General features: G+C 45.7%; 1 protein-coding gene across 1 annotated transcript in view; it reads left to right on the forward strand.

The window, feature by feature from the left end:
* The window catches only part of LOC135515626 (plexin-A4-like), a 448,288-nt gene that overhangs the window by 370,610 nt on the left and 52,678 nt on the right, over positions 1–25,000 (forward strand). The window contains 5 exon segments of the mRNA XM_064939255.1: positions 2,698–2,937; positions 3,149–3,301; positions 4,991–5,225; positions 7,262–7,404; positions 14,280–14,548. Of these exon segments, the coding sequence (XP_064795327.1) occupies positions 2,698–2,937; positions 3,149–3,301; positions 4,991–5,225; positions 7,262–7,404; positions 14,280–14,548 (1,040 nt within the window).

The following is a 25,000-nucleotide window of genomic DNA, read 5'->3' on the forward strand; positions in this document are numbered from 1 at the left end:
CACTCCAGTAGGTGGCGGCCATAACGTTGAATGGATTAGATGCCATCTCTTCCAGGGCTCTGACTGACATGTAAACCTGTCATATGAAAGGGACCGTAATGACTGTAGACTGACTGCAGACTGGCCTACGGGAGGTCTGTCTAACATAGGGCCTGTTAGGTAGAGTTGTTTCACACCATGACTTCCAAATGCTGACAAGTGAATGCAGTGAAGCCCAAAAGCATGTATTTAAAACAGGAGGTTAGTTGCACCTTAATTGTGGAGAACGGGCTTGTGGTAATGACTGGAGCGGAATCTGTGGAATGGGATCAAATGCCGTTCTATAAGCTCTGTTCCAGCCATTATTATGACACGTTCTCCACTCAGCAGCCTCCTGGGACTCCTATCAATACTAATATACTAATATAACCATCACTGACCATGTATCAATACTAATATAACCACTACTGACCATGTATCAATACTAACATAACCACTACTGACCATGTATCAATACTAACATAACTACTACTGACCATGTATCAATACTAACATAACCACTACTGACCATGTATCAATACTAACATAACCACTACTGACCATGTATCAATACTAACATAACCACTACTGACCATGTATCAATACTAACATAACCACTACTGACCATGTATCAATACTAACCACTACTGACCATGTATCAATACTAACCACTACTGACCATGTATCAATACTAATATACTAATATAACTATTACTGACCATGTATCAATACTAACATACTAATATAACTATTACTGACCATGTATCAATACTAACATAACCATTACTGACCATGTATCAATACTAACATAACCACTACTGACCATGTATCAATACTAACATAACTATTACTGACCATGTATCAATACTAACATAACTATATACTGACCATGTATCAATACTAACATAACTATTACTGACCATGTATCAATACTAACATAACTACTACTGACCATGTATCAATACTAACATAACTATTACTGACCATGTATCATGTATCAATACTAATATAACTATTACTGACCATGTATCAATACTAACATAACTATTACTGACCATGTATCAATACTAACATAACTATAACTGACCATGTATCAATACTAATATAACTATTACTGACCATGTATCAATACTAACATAACTATTACTGACCATGTATCAATACTAACATAACTATTACTGACCATGTATCATACTATAACAATACCATAAATATAACTAACTACTACTGACCATGTATCAATACTAACATAACTATTACTGACCATGTATCAATACTAACATAACTATAACTGACCATGTATCAATACTAATATAACTATTACTGACCATGTATCAATACTAACATAACTACTACTGACCATGTATCAATACTAACATAACTACTACTGACCATGTATCAATACTAACATAACTATTACTGACCATGTATCAATACTAACATAACTACTACTGACCATGTATCAATACTAACATAACTATTACTGACCATGTATCAATACTAATATAACTATTACTGACCATGTATCAATACTAACATAACTATTACTGACCATGTATCAATACTAACATAACTATTACTGACCATGTATCAATACTAACATAACTATTACTGACCATGTATCAATACTAATATAACTATTACTGACCATGTATCAATACTAATATAACTATTACTGACCATGTATCATGTATCAATACTAACATAACTATTACTGACCATGTATCAATACTAACATAACTATTACTGACCATGTATCAATACTAACATAACTATTACTGACCATGTATCAATACTAACATAACTATTACTGACCATGTATCAATACTAACATAACTATTACTGACCATGTATCAATACTAACATAACTATTACTGACCATGTATCAATACTAACATAACTATAACTGACCATGTATCAATACTAATATAACAATACCATAATATAACTATTACTGACCATGTATCAATAATACTAATATAACTATTACTGACCATGTATCAATACTAACATAACTATTACTGACCATGTATCAATACTAATATAACTATTACTGACCATGTATCATGTAACATAACAATACCATAAATATAACTATTACTGACCATGTATCAATACTAATATAACTACTACTGACCATGTATCAATACTAATATAACTATTACTGACCATGTATCATGTATCAATACTAATATAACTATTACTGACCATGTATCAATACTAATATAACTACTACTGACCATGTATCATGTATCAATACTAATATAACTATTACTGACCATGTATCAATACTAATATAACTATTACTGACCATGTATCAATACTAATATAACTAATACTAACATAAACTATTACTGACCATGTATCAATACTAATATAACTATTACTGACCATGTATCAATACTAATATAACTATTACTGACCATGTATCATGTATCAATACTAACATAACTATTACTGACCATGTATCAATACTAATATAACTACTACTGACCATGTATCAATACTAATATAACTATTACTGACCATGTATCATGTATCAATACTAATATAACTATTACTGACCATGCATCATGTATCCGTGTATCTGTCCCACTATAAAATAAACATACTATAATAACATAAAATAGCGTTGTCGTCCATACTCATCACCCTGTCCCCTCTGCTCTCTGCCAACAGATATGCCAGGTGTTCAGCCCCACGTCCATGCTGTGCCAGGCCCCAGAGCTGCCCATCAGCCTGGGCAGGCAGAGGGAGGTGCCAGCGCGGCCCGATGAGTTTGGCTTCATCCTGGATGACGTGCAGGCAGTGCTGGCCCTCAACAACACGCCGTTCATCTACTACCCCAACCCCGAGTTCGAACCCCTCCATGTGTCTGGGGTGCTGGAGCTCAAGCCTGGCTCCCCCATTATACTGAAGGTGAAGGGGGACTTGTTCCTGTCTCTCTCTCTCTCTCTGCTCTCTCTCTCTCTCTCTCTCTGCTCTCTCTCTCTCCATACATAACACACTTCTGCATACAGTTTAGTTACATGTTTATAGTCTACATAGTCTAGTTATATCAATGTATGCATACCATTTATACAAAACAATACCTTACCCAGTCCAATGCCATTTCCTTCCTGTTTCTCAGGGGCGGAACTTCCTCCCTCCCACCAATACCAACGGTAATAACGGCAAGCTGAACTACACGGTTCTGATTGGTGATAAACCTTGTCTGTTGACCGTGTCAGACAACCAGCTGCTGTGTGAGTCGCCCAACCTGACAGGGCGACACAAAGTCTTGGTGAGTGACGCACGCACGCACGCACACACACACACACACACACACACACGCACGCACGCACGCACGCACGCGCACGCACGCACACGCACACACGCACGCACGCACACACACGCACACACACACACACACACAAACACACACCAACACACACACACCGGTCCCCATTCCAACCCCCCCACCCACCCTCCTGCTGTCCCGGGCCAGGCCCAGACTATAATCTAATCGGACCATTGGGTTATACTGTCCACTCTCAACATTCAAACAGAGAAACAACAAATAACCGTTTCAATAAGAGGGATGAGGCAGGCACAAACTCAATAAAGGTTCCATTTGTGGTTCTGAGACGCTTCCTGCTCTGCCACCTGGACCAATGATTGATGGGCAGCAGAAGAAGAGAGAAAGGCTACCAGACGCATTACCGTAAAATAGAGCCACTCAGACAGGGACAGGCAACCAGACGCAATACCGTAAAATAAAGCCAGACAGAGACAGGCTACCAGAAGCAATACCGTAAAATAAAGACAGACAGAGACAGGCTACCAGACGCAATACCGTAAAATAGAGCGAGACAGACAGAGAGAAAGGCTACCAGACGCATTACCGTAAAATAGAGCCACTCAGACAGGGACAGGCTACCAGACGCAATACCGTAAAATAAAGACAGACAGAGACAGGCTACCAGACGCAATACCGTAAAATAGAGCGAGACAGACAGAGCGACAGGATACCAGACGTATTACTGTAAAATAGAGCCAGAGAGACAGGCCTTCAGACCAGAGAGACATTACCGTAAAAATAGAGACAGACAAAAATCAGGACAGAAAGAGGGACAGACAAACAGACATCAAGGCAATATGTCTCTCTGCTCTGTTTTATTCATGTTTATAACAGTGGACCATTCAAGATGCATTTTATTCCCGCTGATTCACAATTGTGTCTCATTTCATAAACCACTTATGCAGTTTTGTTTCACAATAACCATTGGAATACAACGTTTCTGATGACACCACCCAGGAGGTTCACAAAGACAAAACCTTCAGAACCACGGTCTCAGTGCGTCCACACAATAACCCCTTTTCTCCTCTCCCCTGTCTCTCCCCCCTCTCCACTGTCTCTACCCCTCTCCACTGTCTCTCACGCCTTCTCTCCTCTCTCTCCCCCCTCTCCCCTGTCTCTCCCCCCTCTCCACTGTCTCTACCCCTCTCCCCTGTCTCTCACGCCTTCTCTCCTCTCTCTCCCCCTCTCCCCTGTCTCTCCCCCTTTCCCCCTCTCCCATCTCTCTCCCCCTCTCCCCTGTCTCTAACCCCTCTCCCTGTCTCTCCTCCCTTTCCCCCTCTCCCATCTCTCTCCCCCCTCTCCCCTGTCTCTAACCCCTCTCCCCTGTCTCTCCCCCCTTTCCCCCCTCTCCCATCTCTCTTCCCCCTCTTCCCTGTCTCTCCCCCCTTCCCCCTCTCCCATCTCTCCCCTGTCTCTAACCCCTCTCCCCTGTCTCTCCTCCCTTTCCCCCCTCTCCCATCTCTCTTCCCCCTCTCCCCTGTCTCTCCCCCCTTTCCCCCTCTCCCATCTCTCTCCCCCCTCTCCCCTGTCTCTAACCGCTCTCCCCTGTCTCTCCTCCCTTTCCCCCCTCTCCCATCTCTCTCCCCCTTCTCCCCTGTCTCTAACCCCTCTCCCCTGTCTCTCCCACCCCAGGCCCGTGTGGGCGGCATCGAGTTCTCCCCAGGCGTGGTCCACATCACGTCAGACAGTCCGCTGAGCAGCACGGCCATCATCAGCATCGCCGGCGCCGGTGCCCTGCTCATCCTCTTCATTGTGATAGTGCTCATTGCATATAAACGCAAGTCACGCGAGAGCGACCTCACCCTGAAGAGGCTGCAGATGCAGATGGACAACCTAGAGTCTCGTGTGGCCCTGGAGTGTAAAGAGGGTAAGGATTCACATTATTAATTGTACTCCATACATTTTCCATGACACCCAAAAGTAAAATTCCAATTCACACACTTATCAAGAGAACAATCCCAGGTCATCCCTACTGTCTCTGATCTGGTGTACTCAATAAACACGTTTCATTTGTCAATGATGTCATTTTTATTAAGGTATCTTTGCTTTTACTCAAGTATGATGATTGAGTACTTTTTCCAACACTGTCAATAGAGTCAGCGAAATGCCATTGCATGAGCAGCACCACAGTTTGTGATGGACAAGATGCAAGACATCGCTCTCACACAGTTACACACAGTATCTGCACGTGTGCACGGGTTCACCTCCTGCTGTTACAACGTGGTACCCACGGGACAGAAACAGTGGAGAAGTTTAGCCTCACGCTCCAAAGCTCTTCGTTGTTGCGGAAATTGACCCAATATGCTCTTTACTCTGTGTATCTACAGTTGAAGTCGGAAGTGTAAATACACTTAGGTTGGAGTCATTAAAACTCGTTTTTCAACCACACTACAAATGTCTTGTTAACAAACTACAGTTTTGGCAAGTCGGTTAGGACATCTACTTTGTGCATTCACAAGGAATTTTTCCAACAATTGTTTACAGACAGATTAATTCAATTATAAGTCACTGTATCACAATTCCAGTGGGTCAGAAGTTTACATACACTAACTTGGCTGTGCCTTTAAACAGCTCGGAAAATACCAGAAAATTATGTCATGGCTTTAGAAGCTTCTAATAGGCTAATTGACATAATTTGAGTCAATTGGAGGTGTACCTGTGGATATAGTTCAAGGCCTACCTTCAAAACTCAGTGCCTCTTTGCTTGACATCATGGGAAAATCAAAAGAAATCAGCCAAGACCTCAGGAAAAAAATGTAGACCTCCACAAGTCTGGTTCATCCTTGGGAGTCATTTCCAAATGCCTGAAGGTACCACGTCCATCTGTACAAACAATAGTACGCGAGTATAAACACCAAGGGACCACGCAGCCATCATACCGCTCAGGAAGGAGACGCGTTCTGTCTCCTAGAGATAAACATAGTTTGGTGTGAAAAGTGCAAATCAATCCCAGAACAACAGAAAAGGACCTTGTGAAGATGCTGGAGGAAACAGGTACAAAAGTATCTATATCCACAGTAAAAACGAGCCCTATATCGACATAACCTGAAAGGCCGGCCAGCAAGGAAGAAGCCACTGCTCCAAAACTGCCATAAAAAAGCCAGACTATGGTTTGCAACTGCACATGGGGACAAAGATCAAACTTTTTGGGGAAATTTCCTATGGTCTGATGAAACAAAAATGGCCATAACGGCCATAATGACCATTGTTATGTTTGGAGGAAAAAAGGGGAGGCTTGCAAGCCGAAGAACACCATCCCAACCGTGAAGCATGGGGGTGGCAGCATCATGTTGTGGGGGTGTTTTGCTGCAGGAGGGACTGGTGCACTTCAGAAAATAGATGACGTCATAAGGTAGGAAAATTATGTGGATATATGGACAATGATCCCAAGCATACTTCCAAAGTTGTGGAAAATGGCTTAAGGACAACAAAGTCAAGGTATTGGAGTGGTCATCACAGAGCCCTGACCTCAATTCTATAGAAAATGTGTGGGCAGAACTGAAAAAGCCTGTGCGAGCAAGGAGGCCTACAAACCTGACTCGGTTACACCAGCTCTGTCAGGGGGAATGGGCCAAAATTCACCCAACTTATTGTGGGAAGCTTGTGGAAGGCTACCCAAAACATTTGACCCAAGTTAAACAATTCGAAGACAATGCTACCAAATACTAATTGAGTGTATGTAAACTTTTGACCCCATTATGATGATATTTCACATTCTTAAAATGAAGTGGTGATCCTAACTGACCTAAGACAGGGTATTTTTACTACGATTAAATGTCAGGAATTGTGAAAAACTGAGTTTAAATGTATTTGGCTGAGGTGTATGTAAACTTCCGACTTCAACTATACGTCATGTCGCTGACTCTACCTTTAAGGAGACTGTTTGTCCGTTTATCCCCTCAGCCTTTGCCGAGCTGCAGACAGACATCCATGAGTTGACCAGTGACCTGGACGGAGTGGGCATCCCCTTCCTGGACTACAGGACCTACACCATGAGGGTCCTCTTCCCTGGCATAGAGGAGCACCCTGTTCTCAGGGACCTGGAGGTAAGAGCTGCCCTGTCAACTGCCTGACCAAATATCACAACGGCTGCCCTATCATCTGCCTGACTGAATTTCACTTCAGTTTAGGTCCTGAACATTGTTCCTCGTTAAATACCTGACGTAGAACAATACGCATATCTCAAAGTGGTTTCCATCAATGCATTCTAATTAAAAAGTATACAAGTAAATTAAAGGTACAGTGGGGTTACGGGCAGAATTAAAGCTGTCGTTGTTTGTGCTCACGCTCTGTAAACAAATAACACTGTCTCTCATTAGTGCTTGACGCAGTAGTTCAGTCAAATCTCTTGTTAGTAATGGTAACAACATGTGACAAGACGGTTTCTCAGAGTCGAGGACAAATTAAAAGTATAGCGGAGAGAAAAGCAAATCAACTCTGAACTGACAAGCTAGTTATTTATTCCCTAATAACAGTGATGGACAGTGATAATTGAACAACTTCTAGCTGCGAGGCGCCGATTTCACAGGCTCAGAGTCGACCATGCGGGTGCCTGATGAGAATTCCCCGTTATAAGAAAAATTAATGATGTTTTAATGGGTATAAATGTCCCGTTATATGAGGGAGTTTAATGTGAAATGAAACCTAATGAAAGTAGCAGTGGGCTCATCTCTGGCTGGTGATAGCTGGTTAATTGTTATTGATGTGGGAGATGGTACAGGAAATAGCCCTTATTGGGCTTGGAGCAAATAAAGTGTGGATGGGCAATCTCCTACAGTACATATTCATAGTTTGTAGAGTGAATTTGATTGGGCTGAATCTCTCTCTCTCTTTATAAAAGGATTAGAGCTAATGTCTCAATGACTCAAATGTACTAATATTAGCGATGACTCTGGGCCTACCTGTTAAATCTCAAGAAGATATACATTGGATTTTTCCTCAGAGAATATGGAAAATGGATGCCTAACTTTTCTCCTGATTTTGTGATAGTAATCAGTAGGTGGGATGTTGAATAGGGCTGTTTAATTATGGGGCTACAGTGGGATGTTGAATAGGGCTGATGTTTAATTATGGGGCTACAGTGGGATGTTGAATAGGGCTGTTTATTATGGGGTTACAGTGGGATGTTGAATAGGGCTGTTTATTATGGGGTTACAGTGGGATGTTGAATAGGGCTGTTTAATTATGGGGTTACAGTGGGATGTTGAATAGGGCTGTTTATTATGGGGTTACAGTGGGATGTTGAATAGGGCTGTTTATTATGGGGCTACAGTGGGATGTTGAATAGGGCTGTTGTTTTTATTATGGGGCTACAGTGGGATGTTGAATAGGGCTGTTGTTTTTATTATGGGGCTACAGTGGGATGTTGAATAGGGCTGTTGTTTTTATTATGGGGCTACAGTGGGATGTTGAATAGGGCTGTTTATTATGGGGCTACAGTGGGATGTTGAATAGGGCTGTTTATTATGGGGCTACAGTGGGATGTTGAATAGGGCTGTTATTATGGGGCTACAGTGGGATGTTGAATAGGGCTGTTTAATTATGGGGTTACAGTGGGATGTTGAATAGGGCTGTTTAATTATGGGGTTACAGTGGGATGTTGAATAGGGCTGTTTAATTATGGGGCTACAGTGGGATGTTGAATAGGGCTGTTTAATTATGGGGTTACAGTGGGATGTTGAATAGGGCTGTTAATTATGGGGCTACAGTGGGATGTTGAATAGGGCTGTTTATTATGGGGTTACAGTGGGATGTTGAATAGGGCTGTTTAATTATGGGGCTACAGTGGGATGTTGAATAGGGCTGTTTAATTATGGGGCTACAGTGGGATGTTGAATAGGGCTGTTTATTATGGGGTTACAGTGGGATGTTGAATAGGGCTGTTTAATTATGGGGCTACAGTGGGATGTTGAATAGGGCTGTTTATTATGGGGCTACAGTGGGATGTTGAATAGGGCTGTTTATTATGGGGTTACAGTGGGATGTTGAATAGGGCTGTTTATTATGGGGTTACAGTGGGATGTTGAATAGGGCTGTTGTTTTTATTATGGGGCTACAGTGGGATGTTGAATAGGGCTGTTGTTTTTATTATGGGGCTACAGTGGGATGTTGAATAGGGCTGTTTAAGTATGAGGCTACAGTGGGATGTTGAATAGGGCTGTTGTTTTTATTATGGGGCTACAGTGGGATGTTGAATAGGGCTGTTTAAGTATGAGGCTACAGTGGGATGTTGAATAGGGCTGTTTAATTATGGGGTTACAGTGGGATGTTGAATAGGGCTGTTTATTATGGGGCTACAGTGGGATGTTGAATAGGGCTGTTTATTATGGGGCTACAGTGGGATGTTGAATAGGGCTGTTTGATTATGGGGCTACAGTGGGATGTTGAATAGGGCTGTTTATTATGGGGCTACAGTGGGATGTTGAATAGGGCTGTTTATTATGGGGTTACAGTGGGATGTTGAATAGGGCTGTTTATTATGAGGCTACAGTGGGATGTTGAATAGGGCTGTTGTTTTTATTATGGGGCTACAGTGGGATGTTGAATAGGGCTGTTTATTATGGGGTTACAGTGGGATGTTGAATAGGGCTGTTTATTATGGGGCTACAGTGGGATGTTGAATAGGGCTGTTTATTATGAGGCTACAGTGGGATGTTGAATAGGGCTGTTTAATTATGAGGCTACAGTGGGATGTTGAATAGGGCTGTTTATTATGGGGCTACAGTGGGATGTTGAATAGGGCTGTTTATTATGAGGCTACAGTGGGATGTTGAATAGGGCTGTTTAATTATGAGGCTACAGTGGGATGTTGAATAGGGCTGTTGTTTTTATTATGGGGTTACAGTGGGATGTTGAATAGGGCTGTTTGATTATGAGGCTACAGTGGGATGTTGAATAGGGCTGTTGTTTAATTAAGAGGGATGTTGAATAGGGCTGTTGTTTGATTATGGGGCTACAGTGGGATGTTGAATAGGGCTGTTTAATTATGGGGCTACAGTGGGATGTTGAATAGGGCTGTTTAATTATGGGGCTACAGTGGGATGTTGAATAGGGCTGTTTGATTTTGGGGCTACAGTGGGATGTTGAATAGGGCTGTTGTTTTTATTATGGGGCTACAGTGGGATGTTGAATAGGGCTGTTGTTTTTATTATGGGACTACAGTAGGATGTTGAATAGGGCTGTTTAATTATGGGGCTACAGTGGGATGTTGAATAGGGCTGTTTGATTATGGGGCTACAGTGGGATGTTGAATAGGGCTGTTGTTTTTATTATGGGGCTACAGTGGGATGTTGAATAGGGCTGTTTGATTATGGGGCTACAGTGGGATGTTGAATAGGGCTGTTGTTTTTATTATGGGGCTACAGTGGGATGTTGAATAGGGCTGTTTAATTATGGGGCTACAGTGGGATGTTGAATAGGGCTGTTGTTTTTATTATGGGGCTACAGTGGGATGTTGAATAGGGCTGTTGTTTTTATTATGGGGCTACAGTGGGATGTTGAATAGGGCTGTTTGATTATGGGGCTACAGTAGGATGTTGAATAGGGCTGTTGTTTTTATTATGGGGCTACAGTGGGATGTTGAATAGGGCTGTTTAATTATGGGGCTACAGTGGGATGTTGAATAGGGCTGTTGTTTTTATTATGGGGCTACAGTGGGATGTTGAATAGGGCTGTTTAATTATGGGGCTACAGTGGGATGTTGAATAGGGCTGTTGTTTTTATTATGGGGCTACAGTGGGATGTTGAATAGGGCTGTTTATTATGGGGCTACAGTGGGATGTTGAATAGGGCTGTTGTTTTTATTATGGGGTTGCAGTGGGACAATTTCTTTTGCACAGTGTGAACTGCAGATTACTGTGTCCTCATGGAAAGCGACAGCGAGGAAACTTGTGCTCCCTGACAGACGCGTCACATAGAGAGACCGTTGCTCTCTCCAATCGATCCTGACAGATCAAAAAATGTCATCTCTGTAGGTGCAATTTATGAAAACGGGAAATCGCACGCCGACTGACTAGACTAGCGTAAATGGCGCGGGGACAATTTCCGCCCGTAGAGGGGAATACACCACACACGCTGCTTTCATCTTGCGTCAGCTTTGCCTGGGAACAACGTTCATATTGTGGAATCAAAGAAATAAGCAGGGCTCTCAAAAGACTTGGTTCAAATGACTCCACCTTAAAAAGGTGCTCGGCAGAACTCCTCGCTCTCCCAGATATCCTCCCATGCTGACTCTCCCAGATATCCTCCCATGCTGACTCTCCCAGATATCCTCCCATGCTGACTCTCCCAGATATCCTCCCATGCTGACTCTCCCAGATATCCTCCCATGACCACATTCCAGGCTGTAATCATTAGCACACTGTCATTTGAGAGAACCAGGTCTTAACAAACTGTCATTTGAGAGAACCAGGTCTTAACAAACTGCCATTTGAGAGAACCAGGTCTTAACAGACTGCCATTTGAGAGAACCAGGTCTTAACAAACTGTCATTTGAGAGAACCAGGTCTTAACAGACTGTCATTTGAGAGAACCAGGTCTTAACAGACTGTCATTTGAGAGAACCAGGTCTTAACAGACTGTCATTTGAGAGAACCAGGTCTTAACAGACTGTCATTTGAGAGAACCAGGTCTTAACAGACTGCCATTTGAGAGAACCAGGTCTTAACAGACTGTCATTTGAGAGAACCAGGTCTTAACAGACTGTCATTTGAGAGAACCAGGTCTTAACAGACTGCCATTTGAGAGAACCAGGTCTTAACAGACTGCCATGTGAGAGAACCAGGTCTTAACAGACTGTCATGTGAGAGAACCAGGTCTTAACAGACTGTCATTTGAGAGAACCAGGTCTTAACAGACTGTCATTTGAGAGAACCAGGTCTTAACAGACTGTCATTTGAGAGAACCAGGTCTTAACAGACTGTCATTTGAGAGAACCAGGTCTTAACAGACTGTCATTTGAGAGAACCAGGTCTTAACAGACTGTCATGTGAGAGAACCAGGTCTTAACAGACTGTCATTTGAGAGAACCAGGTCTTAACAGACTGTCATTTGAGAGAACCAGGTCTTAACAGACTGCCATTTGAGAGAACCAGGTCTTAACATCTAGGTTGGTTATTACTGCATTGTCGGCACTAGAAGCACAAGCATTTCGCTACACTCGCATTAACATCTGCTAACCATGTGTATGTGACAAGTAAAATTTGATTTGATTTGAATTGAGCCAGTGGAGTGATAATGGATTTGGCTGGAATGGGAGATGCCAAGGCCATGAATGAGTTCTTCCCCACAGTCAGTCAGAGTCTATAGTCTATCCCTGGATGTCTGATTCCTCTAGTGTTGGGTCCATGTTACTCTAATGACGAGGGATGTAGTGATGTCTGATTCCTCTAGTGTTGGGTCCATGTTACTCTAATGACGAGGGATGTAGTGATGTCTGATTCCTCTAGTGTTGGGTCCATGTTACTCTAATGACGAGGGATGTAGTGATGTCTGATTCCTCTAGTGTTGGGTCCATGTTACTCTAATGACGAGGGATGTAGTGATGTCTGATTCCTCTAGTGTTGGGTTCATGTTACTCTAATGACGAGGGATGTAGTGATGTCTGATTCCTCTAGTGTTGGGTCCATGTTACTCTAACGCCTAGGGATGTAGTGATGTCTGATTCCTCTAGTGTTGGGTCCATGTTACTCTAATGACGAGGGATGTAGTGATGTCTGATTCCTCTAGTGTTGGGTCCATGTTACTCTAATGACGAGGGGTGTAGTGATGTCTGATTCCTCTAGTGTAGGGTCCATGTTACTCTAATGACGAGGGATGTAGTGATGTCTGATTCCTCTAGTGTTGGGTCCATGTTACTCTAATGACGAGGGGTGTAGTGATGTCTGATTCCTCTAGTGTAGGGTCCATGTTACTCTAATGACGAGGGATGTAGTGATGTCTGATTCCTCTAGTGTTGGGTCCATGTAACTCTAATGACGAGGGATGTAGTGATGTCTGATTCCTCTAGTGTTGGGTTCATGTTACTCTAATGACTAGGATGTAGTGATGTCTGATTCCTCTAGTGTTGGGTTCATGTTACTCTAATGATGAGGGATGTAGTGATGTCTGATTCCTCTAGTGTTGGGTTCATGTTACTCTAATGACGAGGGATGTAGTGATGTCTGATTCCTCTAGTGTTGGGTCCATGTTACTCTAATGACGAGGGATGTAGTGATGTCTGATTCCTCTAGTGTTGGGTTCATGTTACTCTAATGACGAGGGATGTAGTGATGTCTGATTCCTCTAGTGTTGGGTCCATGTTACTCTAATGACGAGGGATGTAGTGATGTCTGATTCCTCTAGTGTTGGGTTCATGTTACTCTAATGACTAGGGATGTAGTGATGTCTGATTCCTCTAGTGTTGGGTTCATGTTACTCTAATGACGAGGGATGTAGTGATGTCTGATTCCTCTAGTGTTGGGTTCATGTTACTCTAATGACTAGGGATGTTGTGATGTTATGTTACACCCATGACCTGGGCCAGGCGTTTGGCCTGACCATGTGGTCCTTTGTATCTCAGTTGGTAGAGCGTGGTGTTTGTAATGCCAGGGTAGTGGATTCCATTCCCCGGACCACCCATGTGTAAAATGTATGCATGCATGACTGACCCCAAACCTTGACCCCAAACAGTCTCTGTATCTGAGACAAGTGTCACCTCTGACGGGACGGCAGGTTAGTGGTTAGAGCGTTGGACTCCCTGAGCTGACAAGGTAAAAATCTGTCATTCTGCCCCTGAACAAGGCAGTTAAACCAATGTTCCTAGGCTGTCATTGAAAATAAGAATTTGTTCTTAACTGACTTGCCTAGTTAAATAAATAAATTGTCATCTAAGCGTATCCGTCTCTCCTCCCTTTCCTCTCTTCTTCTCCTCCCTGTCTCCCAGGTGCCGGGCTACAGACAGGAGCAGGTGGAGAAGGGCCTGAAGCTGTTCGGCCAGCTCATCAACAACAAGGTCTTCCTGCTCTCATTCATCCGCACGCTCGAGTCGCAGCGCGGCTTCTCCATGCGCGACCGCGGCAACGTGGCCTCGCTCATCATGACAATGCTGCAGAGTAAACTGGAGTACGCCACCGATGTCCTCAAGCACCTGCTCTCTGACCTCATCGACCGCAACCTGGAGAGCAAGAACCACCCCAAGCTGCTGCTCCGAAGGTGAGGGGAGAGGGGAGAAGTGTGTGTGTGTGACTCTCGTGGGCCATCTCTGGCCTCATTAAGACAAAGGCCTTGGCTCTGTCCTCACCTCTCTGTGTCTGGGGAGAGGGGTGAGTGACTTCACTTCTCCAGAATACCTGCACAAACTCACACACACACTTCTCTATCTCTCTTCATCACTCTCTTCTCTTGCTCTCTTTCTCGCACTCTCTTCATCACTCTCTTCTCTCTCTCTCTTTCTCTCTCTCTCTCTTTCTCTCTCTCTCTATCTGCGACAGAGTGAATGATTGGGCCCTCACGGAGCTCTTAAGCATTTAAGCTCTGAACAGCTGACTAATGCTAACATCAACGCTGCATTAGCTTTATCCTACACATTAACACTCATAGATTTCCACTCAATGGTAATGGACAACTGTGGCTGTGGGTTCCCTCTCCAAGCCGCTCTCAATTGATCATTAATACCAATGTCCGTACTTCTTCTCCAACTCTAACTCTCTAGAATGGCTGGTTTATGCTAAAGCTAAGAGCAGGGTAAAATCCTTATTTACTATATAGTGCAGTACTTTTAGCCAGGGCCCATAGGGTGCCATTTGGGATGCGTCCTTTGAAACTGGACTTTGTCGAATTAGTGTATTAGTCAAGCAGCAAGCCGATCAGCCACGCCTGATCGCTCCATAGTCACTGTTTCATGGCGGTGACATGTGGAATTAACTTCAATGACATTGAAATGATCACTTTGTCTCAGAATCATGTACTACTCTGACACGCACATCATTAGAATATAATTACGATTAATTAGCGGAGAATCCAATTAAAAAAAGCTGTAAAAATCCTCACTTGAAAAATAAATGGGTTTGTTAAAAGCCCTAGCTACTCCCCGCTCAATCAGCACTTCCCTGTGCGTCAGTCTGTATCATATACACAGTACCACCACTTCAATTCAACACCATATGACCATATATGGTGCTGGAGGTGTTGTGACCATCTCGGTTACCCTCGACCGTGTGGTCGTTGTATCACACATTTCAGGGTGCTCACTGCTCAGTCAGCCTCCCCAGTGATTTGACAGGCATGTCGTAAATGAATTTAATCTTCCTAATTTCAATTGCAAACCTCCCGTCCTCCCTCGGGCGAAATCCTCCTCTCCAATGAAGATAGACACAGATTCCTCTGTTCGCTAGCTGTTCACTAACATGGGAGCGTATTGAGCGTATCGTTGTGTCAGAAAATGAACCGCATATTCACATCATGAAGGAGACGTTTAACAGAAAGATCTTGGATGCGGCATTTGATTAATGCTGTATGGGCAAGGCATGATTAATCGCACCCAGAGCTTCCGGAGCCATTACCAGGCAGTAAACTCCTTCAATCCCAAATGAAACAATACTACAGTACTTACTATAGAATTCTGTAGTATAGTGTAGAATATTATACTAAACGCTGTAGTGTCACTTGATCGTGTATAGTACTTACTATAGAATGTTGTAGTATACTGTAGAATACTATAAAAAATATTACAGTTTTATCTGAAAAGAAACACTGTAGTAAACAATTGAGTCTACAGTATATATGGAAATACTAGTATATTGAATTTGCATATAACCTGCCCAATCCCCTCCCCAAAATCCCAATTTGTGCCACCCATAAGTGAGAAACCTACATGCCAAGTACAGACCATATATTGTGTTCCTTACAGGTTACAGAAAAGAGCAGAAGCTCTGAACTCTCTGTTCAGACCACAGTCCTATCTACCTAAAGGTTGTGGAAAATGTGATCTTTAAGTATTTGTCCAGTAGGTTGCCTCAAGGCGAAAGCCCCCACTCCTATGTCAAAGACAATAAAACAAAAACACCATAGTAAATATTACAGTATAATACAGTCTGTAAAAACAATACTGGAACACTACCAGAATACAGGGGCTAGCTGCTGGAACACTACCAGACTAGAGGGACTAGCTACTGGAACACTGTCAGACTAGAGGGACTATCTGCTGGAACACTGTCAGACTAGAGGGGCTAGCTGCTGGAACACTACCAGACAAGAGGGGCTAGCTGCTGGAACACTGTCAGACTAGAGGGCTAGCTGCTGGAACACTACCAGACTAGAGGGGCTAGCTGCTGGAACACTACCAGAATACAGGGGCTAGCTGCTGGAACACTACCTGACTAGAGGGGCTAGCTGCTGGAACACTACCAGACTAGAGGGGCTAGCTGCTGGAACACTACCAGAATACAGGGGCTAGCTGCTGGAACACTGTCAGACTAGAGGGCTAGCTGCTGGAACACTACCAGACTAGAGGGGCTAGCTGCTGGAACACTACCAGAATACAGGGGCTAGCTGCTGGAACACTACCTGACTAGAGGGGCTAGCTGCTGGAACACTACCAGACTAGAGGGGCTAGCTGCTGGAACACTACCAGAATACAGGGGCTAGCTGCTGGAACACTACCAGACTAGAGGGGCTAGCTGCTGGAACACTACCAGAATACAGGGGCTAGCTGCTGGAACACTACGAGACTAGAGGGACTATCTGCTGGAACACTGTCAGACTAGAGGGCTAGCTGCTGGAACACTATCAGACTAGAGGGGCTAGCTGCTGGAACACTACCAGACTAGAGGGGCTAGCTACTGGAACACTGTCAGACTAGAGTGGCTAGCTACTGAAACACTACCAGACTAGAGGGGATAGCTGCTGGAACACTACCAGACTAGAGGGGCTAGCTGCTGGAACACTACCAGACTAGAGGGCTAGCTGCTGGAACACTGTCAGACTAGAGGGGCTAGCTGCTGGAACACTACCAGACTAGAGGGGCTAGCTACTGGAACACTGTCAGACTAGAGGGACTATCTGCTGGAACACTGTCAGACTAGAGGGGCTAGCTGCTGGAACACTGTCAGACTAGAGGGGCTAGCTGCTGGAACACTGTCAGACTAGAGGGGCTATCTGCTGGAACACTGTCAGACTCGAGGGGCTAGCTGCTGGAACACTACCAGACTAGAGGGACTATCTGCTGGAACACTGTCAGACTAGAGGGCTAGCTGCTGGAACACTGTCAGACTAGAGGGGCTAGCTGCTGGAACACTACCAGACTAGAGGGGCTAGCTACTGGAACACTGTCAGACTAGAGGGACTATCTGCTGGAACACTGTCAGACTAGAGGGGCTAGCTGCTGGAACACTGTCAGACTAGAGGGGCTATCTGCTGGAACACTGTCAGACTCGAGGGGCTAGCTGCTGGAACACTCAGACTAGAGGTGCTAGCTGCTGGAACACTGTCAGACTAGAGGGGCTAGCTGCTGGAACACTGTCAGTCTAGAGGGCTAGCTGCTGGAACACTACCAGACTAGAGGGGCTAGCTGCTGGAACACTACCAGACTAGAGGGGCTAGAGGCTGCAACACTGTCAGACTAGAGGGTCTCCAGGCTGGAACACTGTCAGACTAGAGGGGCTAGGTGCTGGAACACTACCAGACTAGAGGGGCTAGCTGCTGGAACACTACCAGACTAGAGGGGCTAGCTACTGAAACACTACCAGACTAGAGGGGATAGCTGCTGGAACACTACCAGACTAGAGGGGCTAGCTGCTGCAACACTGTCAGACTAGAGGGTCTCCAGGCTGGAACACTGTCAGACTAGAGGGGCTAGCTGCTGGAACACTACCAGACTAGAGGGGCTAGCTGCTGGAACACTACCAGACTAGAGGGGCTAGCTGATGGAACACTACCAGACTAGAGGGTCTATCTGCTGGAACGCTGTCAGACTAGAGGGGCTAGCTGCTGGAACACTACCAGACTAGAGGGGATAGCTGCTGAAACACTGTCAGACTGGAGGGTCTATCTGCTGGAACGCTGTCAGACTAGAGGGTCTATCTGCTGGAACGCTGTCAGACTAGAGGGGCTAGCTGCTGGAACACTACCAGACTAGAGGGGCTAGCTGCTGGAACACTACCAGACTAGAGGGGCTAGCTGCTGAAACACTGTCAGACTGGAGGGTCTATCTGCTGGAACGCTGTCAGACTAGAGGGTCTATCTGCTGGAACACTGTCAGACTAGAGGGGCTAGCTGCTGGAACACTACCAGACTAGAGGGGCTAGCTGCTGAAACACTGTCAGACTAGAGGGGCTAGCTGCTGGAACACTACCAGACTAGAGGGGCTAGCTGCTGGAACACTGTCAGACTAGAGGGGCTATCTGCTGGAACACTGTCAGACTAGAGGGGCTAGCTGCTGGAACACTCAGACTAGAGGGGCTTGCTGCTGGAACACTACCAGACTAGAGGGGCTAGCTGCTCACTGTCAGACTAGAGGAGCTAGCTGCTGGAACACTACCAGACTAGAGGGGCTATCTGCTGGAACACTACCAGACTAGAGGGGCTAGCTGCTGGAACACTACCAGACTAGAGGGGCTAGCTGCTGGAACACTACCAGACTAGAGAGGCTAGCTGCTGGAACACTGTCAGACTAGAGGGGCTAGCTGCTGGAACCCTGTCAGACTAGAGGGGCTAGCTGCTGGAACACAGTCAGACTAGAAGGGCTAGCTGTTGGAACACTACTAGACTAGAGGGGCTATCTGCTGGAACATTGTCAGACTAGAGGGGCTAGCTGCTGAAACACTGTCAGACTGGAGGGTCTATCTGCTGGAACGCTGTCAGACTAGAGGGTCTATCTGCTGGAAAATTACCAGACTAGAGGGGCTAGCTGCTGAAACACTGTCAGACTAGAGGGTTTATCTGCTGGAACGCTGTCAGACTAGAGGGGCTAGCTGCTGGAACACTACCAGACTAGAGGGGCTAGCTGCTGGAACACTACCAGACTAGAGGGGCTAGCTGCTGGAACACTACCAGACTAGAGGGGCTAGCTGCTGGAACACTGTCAGATTAGAGGGGCTAGCTGCTGGAACACTACCAGACTAGAGGGACTAGCTGCTGGAACACTACCAGACTAGAGGGGCTAGCTAACTGAAACACTATGAGACTAGAGGGGCTAGCTGCTGGAACACTACCAGACTAGAGGGGCGAGCTGCTGGAACACTACCAGACTAGAGGGGCTAGCTGCTGGAACACTACCAGATTAGAGGGGCTAGCTGCTGGAACACTACCAGACTAGAGGAGCTAGCTACTGAAACACTACCAGACTAGAGGGGCTAGCTGCTGGAACACTACCAGACTAGAGGGGCTAGCTGTTGAAACACTACCAGACTAGAGGGGCTAGCTGCTGGGACACTGTCAGAGGGAGAGGGACATTGCTTCTCTGATTACTTCGGAACCATCCGTATTTCCAGGCACCATTTTGCTTTTGTTTTGGCCCTGTTTGAGTGTTGATAACCTGGTAAATGCAATGTTAAACATGCTGTCATTAGGGTGTGGAATTACATTTTCCCTCAGAGGATCATTTATGTTTATTAATTTGATTATAGACTGTGTTTAGGAGGTTACCTACCTACCTACCTACCTACCTGACTAACTAACTAACTAACTAGGTATTTCCATCACATTTCCACTCTAGGCCGTCCCTCACTCCCCCCAGCTTGTATCCGTCAGTCTCTTCACCCACCTCAAACTGTTGCATTGTGTTTCTATACGTCTCCAGCATGGCTTCTAACGTCTCCTCACACCATACTTCAAACCTCTTCCCTTATCCTCTTCTGATCATCCACTCATGCCATCCACAGCCCTCCCTGGCGGGGGGTAAACTCCATCTAGCAGTCCTCCAACATCCCAGCATGCCTCTCTGTGTCTCTGTGAGGGCCAGCGGTGGGGCGTCAACCTTAGTAATGAGCTGAATTAACTGTTAACCGCTAGCGCTAACACACACAGTAACCTCAGTGTAGAGGCTAACTATTAGCTGCTAGCGCTAACACACAAAGTAAAATCAGTGTGGAGGCTAACTATTAGCTGCTAGCGCTAACACACACACAGTAACCTCAGTGTAGAGGCTTACTATTAGCTGCTAGCGCTAACACACACAGTAACCTCAGTGTGGAGGCTAACTATTAGCTGCTAGCGCTAACACATACAGTCACCCTCAGTGTGGAGGCAAACTGTTAACACACACAGTCCCCCTTAGTGTGGAGGCTAACTGTTAACACACACAATCACCCTCAGTGTGAAGGCTAACTTTTAACCGCTTGTGCTATCACACGTGGCCACCCTCAGTCTGGCTAACCTTTAGCTGCTAGCCCTAACACACTGTCACATACTTGCTGCTTGGCCCTGGATACACGCCCAAAATGGAGGAGACACCCAGACTCACTCAGCTGTGATAGGAAGGCTAAATCTGGGCTCGGAGTAACACCCCCCCCCCGTCCCTTAATATATCTCTCCCTTTCCCCTCCCTCTGTGTTCTCCCAATCTCCCTCTCTCTCCATCTCTCTCTCTCTTTCTCTCTCTATCTATCCATCTATCTCCCGCCCTCTCTCTCTCCCCCCCGCCTCTGCGCAGGCCATCTCTCTTTCTCTCTTTTTTCTCTGTCTTTCCCCCTCTTTGCCTTTTTACTTGATTACTAAATCACTGCTCAAAGTGCATAAGCAGGACATCTCTGACACTGTGTCCAGACAAGCTTCCCATCACCGCTTCCAAGACAAACTTTCCACCACTCTCCCCCACTCTCCTCCACTCTCCACCCCTCTCCTCCACTCTCCACCCCTCTCCTCCACTCTCCTCCACTCTCCACCCCTCTCCTCCACTCTCCACCCCTCTCCTCCACTCTCCACCCCTCTCCTCCACTCTCCTCCACTCTCCACCCCTTTCCTCCCCTCTCCACCCCTTTCCTCCCCTCTCCACCCTCCACCCCTCTCCTCCACCCTCCACCCCTCTCCTCCACTCTCCACCCCTCTCCTCCACCCCTCTCCACCCCTCTCCTCCACTCTCCACCCCTCTCCTCCCCTCTCCACCCACCCCCTCTCCTCCCCTCTCCCTCCACTCTCCACCCCTCTCCTCCACTCTCCACCCCTCTCCTCCACTCTCCTCCACTCTCCACCTGTCTCCTCCACTCTCCACCCCTCTCCTCCACTCTCCTCCCCTCTCCTCCACTCTCCACCCCTCTCCTCCACTCTCCTCCATTCTCCTCCACTCCACTCCACTCTTCTCTCCTCCTCCACTCTCCACCCCTCTCCTCTACTCTCCACTCCTCTCCTCCCCTCTCCTCCACTCTCCACCCCTCTCATCCACTCTCCATTCTCCTCTCCTCCACTCTCCATTCTCCTCTCCTCCATTCTCCTCCACTCTCCTCTCCTCCACTCCACTCTCCTCTCCCGCCTTTCTCTACATCCCCATCTGCCCGTCTCAACCTCAGCTGAAGCACACCACCAGGCAAACTAACTAACGAGAGACTTCCACAACCATCTGTCGCATTTCTGCGCCCTCCTCTGTCAGCTCCCTCTACTTCCTCCACCCCCCACCCCCTGCTTACACCCTCTCATTCTCTCTTCATGCATACTGAAATAGCTGCTGAACCTTTTCCACGGCTCAGATTTCTTTTATCCATCTATGATATAATATATCAATTTAAAAATCGGGGCTACTATTATTGCCTTTAACCAGCAACCGTCCATCTGCCTCTCCTGATGCACCCACACCCACACAAACACACGCACACACACAAACACACACACACACACACACACACACACACACACACACACACACACACACACACACACACACACACACACACACACACACACACACACACACACACACACACACACACACACACACACACACACACACACACACACACACACACACACACACACACACACACCACACAAACACACGCACACACACAAACACACACACACACACACACACACACACACACACACACACACACACACACACACACACACACACACACACACACACACACACACACACACACACACACACACACACACAGGGGATAATAATCAGTAGGAGCTAAAGGTCCTCTGATTATACTGTGAGGATTATCTCAGTAGTGCTAGTAAGAAGACGTCAGCCTAAGCACTGAGACTGCTTCTACGTCCCAAATTGTACCCTATTCCCTATGTAGTGCACTACTTTTGATCAGGGATGAGGTCGTGAAAAAAGTAGTGCAAATGTAGTGCTCTATAGAGGACATAGGGTGCCATTGGGTATGAGGCCTGTGCTCTGCGTCAGACAGCCAATCTTCTCCCCAGGAGCCCGAGTGGGAAATTGAAATCATTTTTGACTTCATGCTGTGGTGCTTTAACACGTGGGATTGGAGGAAGGGGGCGTGGCTAGCAGCAGAGCTCCAACGTAGCTTCGTGTTTGGTTAACAGAGAAAAGCCTTGTGACCCCCACTTGGCCCAGAGGAGGGTAGAGTGAAAAACGTCACTGAGAATCCTGTCCTTTAACATCTTATTGATTTAAAGAGCTTATCTATCACAATCAATAACGCCCTATAGGACGATATGGTATACAGAACCCTCATGAATGACCTCTGTTGTCAAAACTCGGTTCGTAAGCCACATCTGTTGTTTCAGCACCCATGGTTTAGATTATCATCATCAGTGTGATGCCAGATGCCTGTAAAGAAATGTCTGTGGGATGAGTGGGAGAGCTGTGAAGATACATTGAGCGGTAAGCCTCCGTTTTATAGAGCGTCGCTCTGCACGACATACTAATGCGTCCCACCGAATCTGCAATCCAGGAATTCTCTGGTTCCCATCTCACGTGCAGAGGCAAAATGACTGCTCTGTAACCAGGGGAAACTAAGTACCAACAAGTTGACTTGGTTGACTGGGTGCCAAGCAGGCACACTACTTCATGCCAACATGCAATATCACAGAGCATTACAGCCATGTTAACTTATCAGTAACGTTACTGATACGTTCTAGAGATGTGGCAGTCGAGAGGAGGTTGAGGAGGTTGTTGGACCGTTGTGGACATGTTAGGTACAGCAGCCCTTCATCCCATCTTCCCTATAGGCAGGGCTTGGATAGAGGATGGCCATTTGGACTCCCTGTGGGGCCGTGCCAAAACAGATCATTACTGGAGGGCCTGGCTCGCACTGCCCAAAAACCCCCACAAACACACACAGTTACACACACCTTTCTGAACACGTTCTTTAAGAACACACACAGTTACACACACCTTTCTGAACACGTTCTTTAAGAACACACACAGTTACACACACCTTTCTGAACATGTTCTTTAAGAACATACACAGTTACACACACCTTTCTGAACACGTTCTTTAAGAACACACACAGTTACACACACCTTTCTGAACACGTTCTTTAAGAACACACAAGAGTTACACACACCTTTATGAACACGTTCTTTAAGAACACACACAGTTACACACACCTTTATGAACACGTTCTTTAAGAACACACACAGTTACACACACCTTTCTGAACACGTTCTTTAAGAACACACACAGTTACACACACCTTTCTGAACACGTTCTTTAAGAACACACACATTAAATAACAAAAAGAGTAGAACACGCGGGAGCTGAAAGAGGAGATAAAGACTCAAGTCATTCTGTTATTCTTGTCTTCTATTGAGACCCCTCCCTCCCTCTCCAAGTCATTCTGTTATTCTTGTCTTCTACTGAGACCCCTCCCTCTCCAAGTCATTCTGTTATTCTTGTCTTCTACTGAGACCCCTCCCTCTCCAAGTCATTCTGTTATTCTTGTCTTCTACTGAGACCCCTCCCTCCCTCTCCAAGTCATTCTGTTATTCTTGTCTTCTACTGAGACCCCTCCCTCCCTCTCCAAGTCATTCTGTTATTCTTGTCTTCTACTGAGACCCCTCCCTCCCTCTCCAAGTCATTCTGTTATTCTTGTCTTCTAATGAGACCCCTCCCTCCCTCTCCAAGTCATTATGTTATTCTTGTCTTCTACTGAGACCCCTCCCTCCCTCTCCAAGTCATTATGTTATTCTTGTCTTCTACTGAGACCCCTCCCTCCCTCTCCAAGTCATTATGTTATTCTTGTCTTCTAATGAGACCCCTCCCTCCATCTCCAAGTCATTCTGTTATTCTTGTCTTCTACTGAGACCCCTCCCTCCCTCTCCAAGTCATTCTGTTATTCTTGTCTTCTACTGAGACCCCTCCCTCTCCAAGTCATTCTGTTATTCTTGTGTTCTACTGAGACCCCTCCCTCCATCTCCAAGTCATTCTGTTATCCTTGTCTTCTACTGAGACCCCTCCCTCCCTCTCCAAGTCATTCTGTTATTCTTGTCTTCTACTGAGACCCCTCCCTCCATCTCCAAGTCATTCTGTTATTCTTGTCTTCTACTGAGACCCCTCCTTCCCTCTCCAAGTCATTCTGTTATTCTTGTGTTCTACTGAGACTCCTCCTTTCTTCTCCACCTCTCCCTTTTACACTCTCTTTTCATCCCTTTGATTGATGTGCTGAATTTGCCTACATGGAGACCATTTGGAAGTCTGAATATTTGATCTCCCTCCGTCTCCAAGTCATCTGTTATTCTTGTCTTTTACTG

Source organism: Oncorhynchus masou, chromosome 27 (genome assembly GCF_036934945.1).
Source record: "Oncorhynchus masou masou isolate Uvic2021 chromosome 27, UVic_Omas_1.1, whole genome shotgun sequence".
NCBI classification, from domain to species: domain Eukaryota; kingdom Metazoa; phylum Chordata; class Actinopteri; order Salmoniformes; family Salmonidae; genus Oncorhynchus; species Oncorhynchus masou.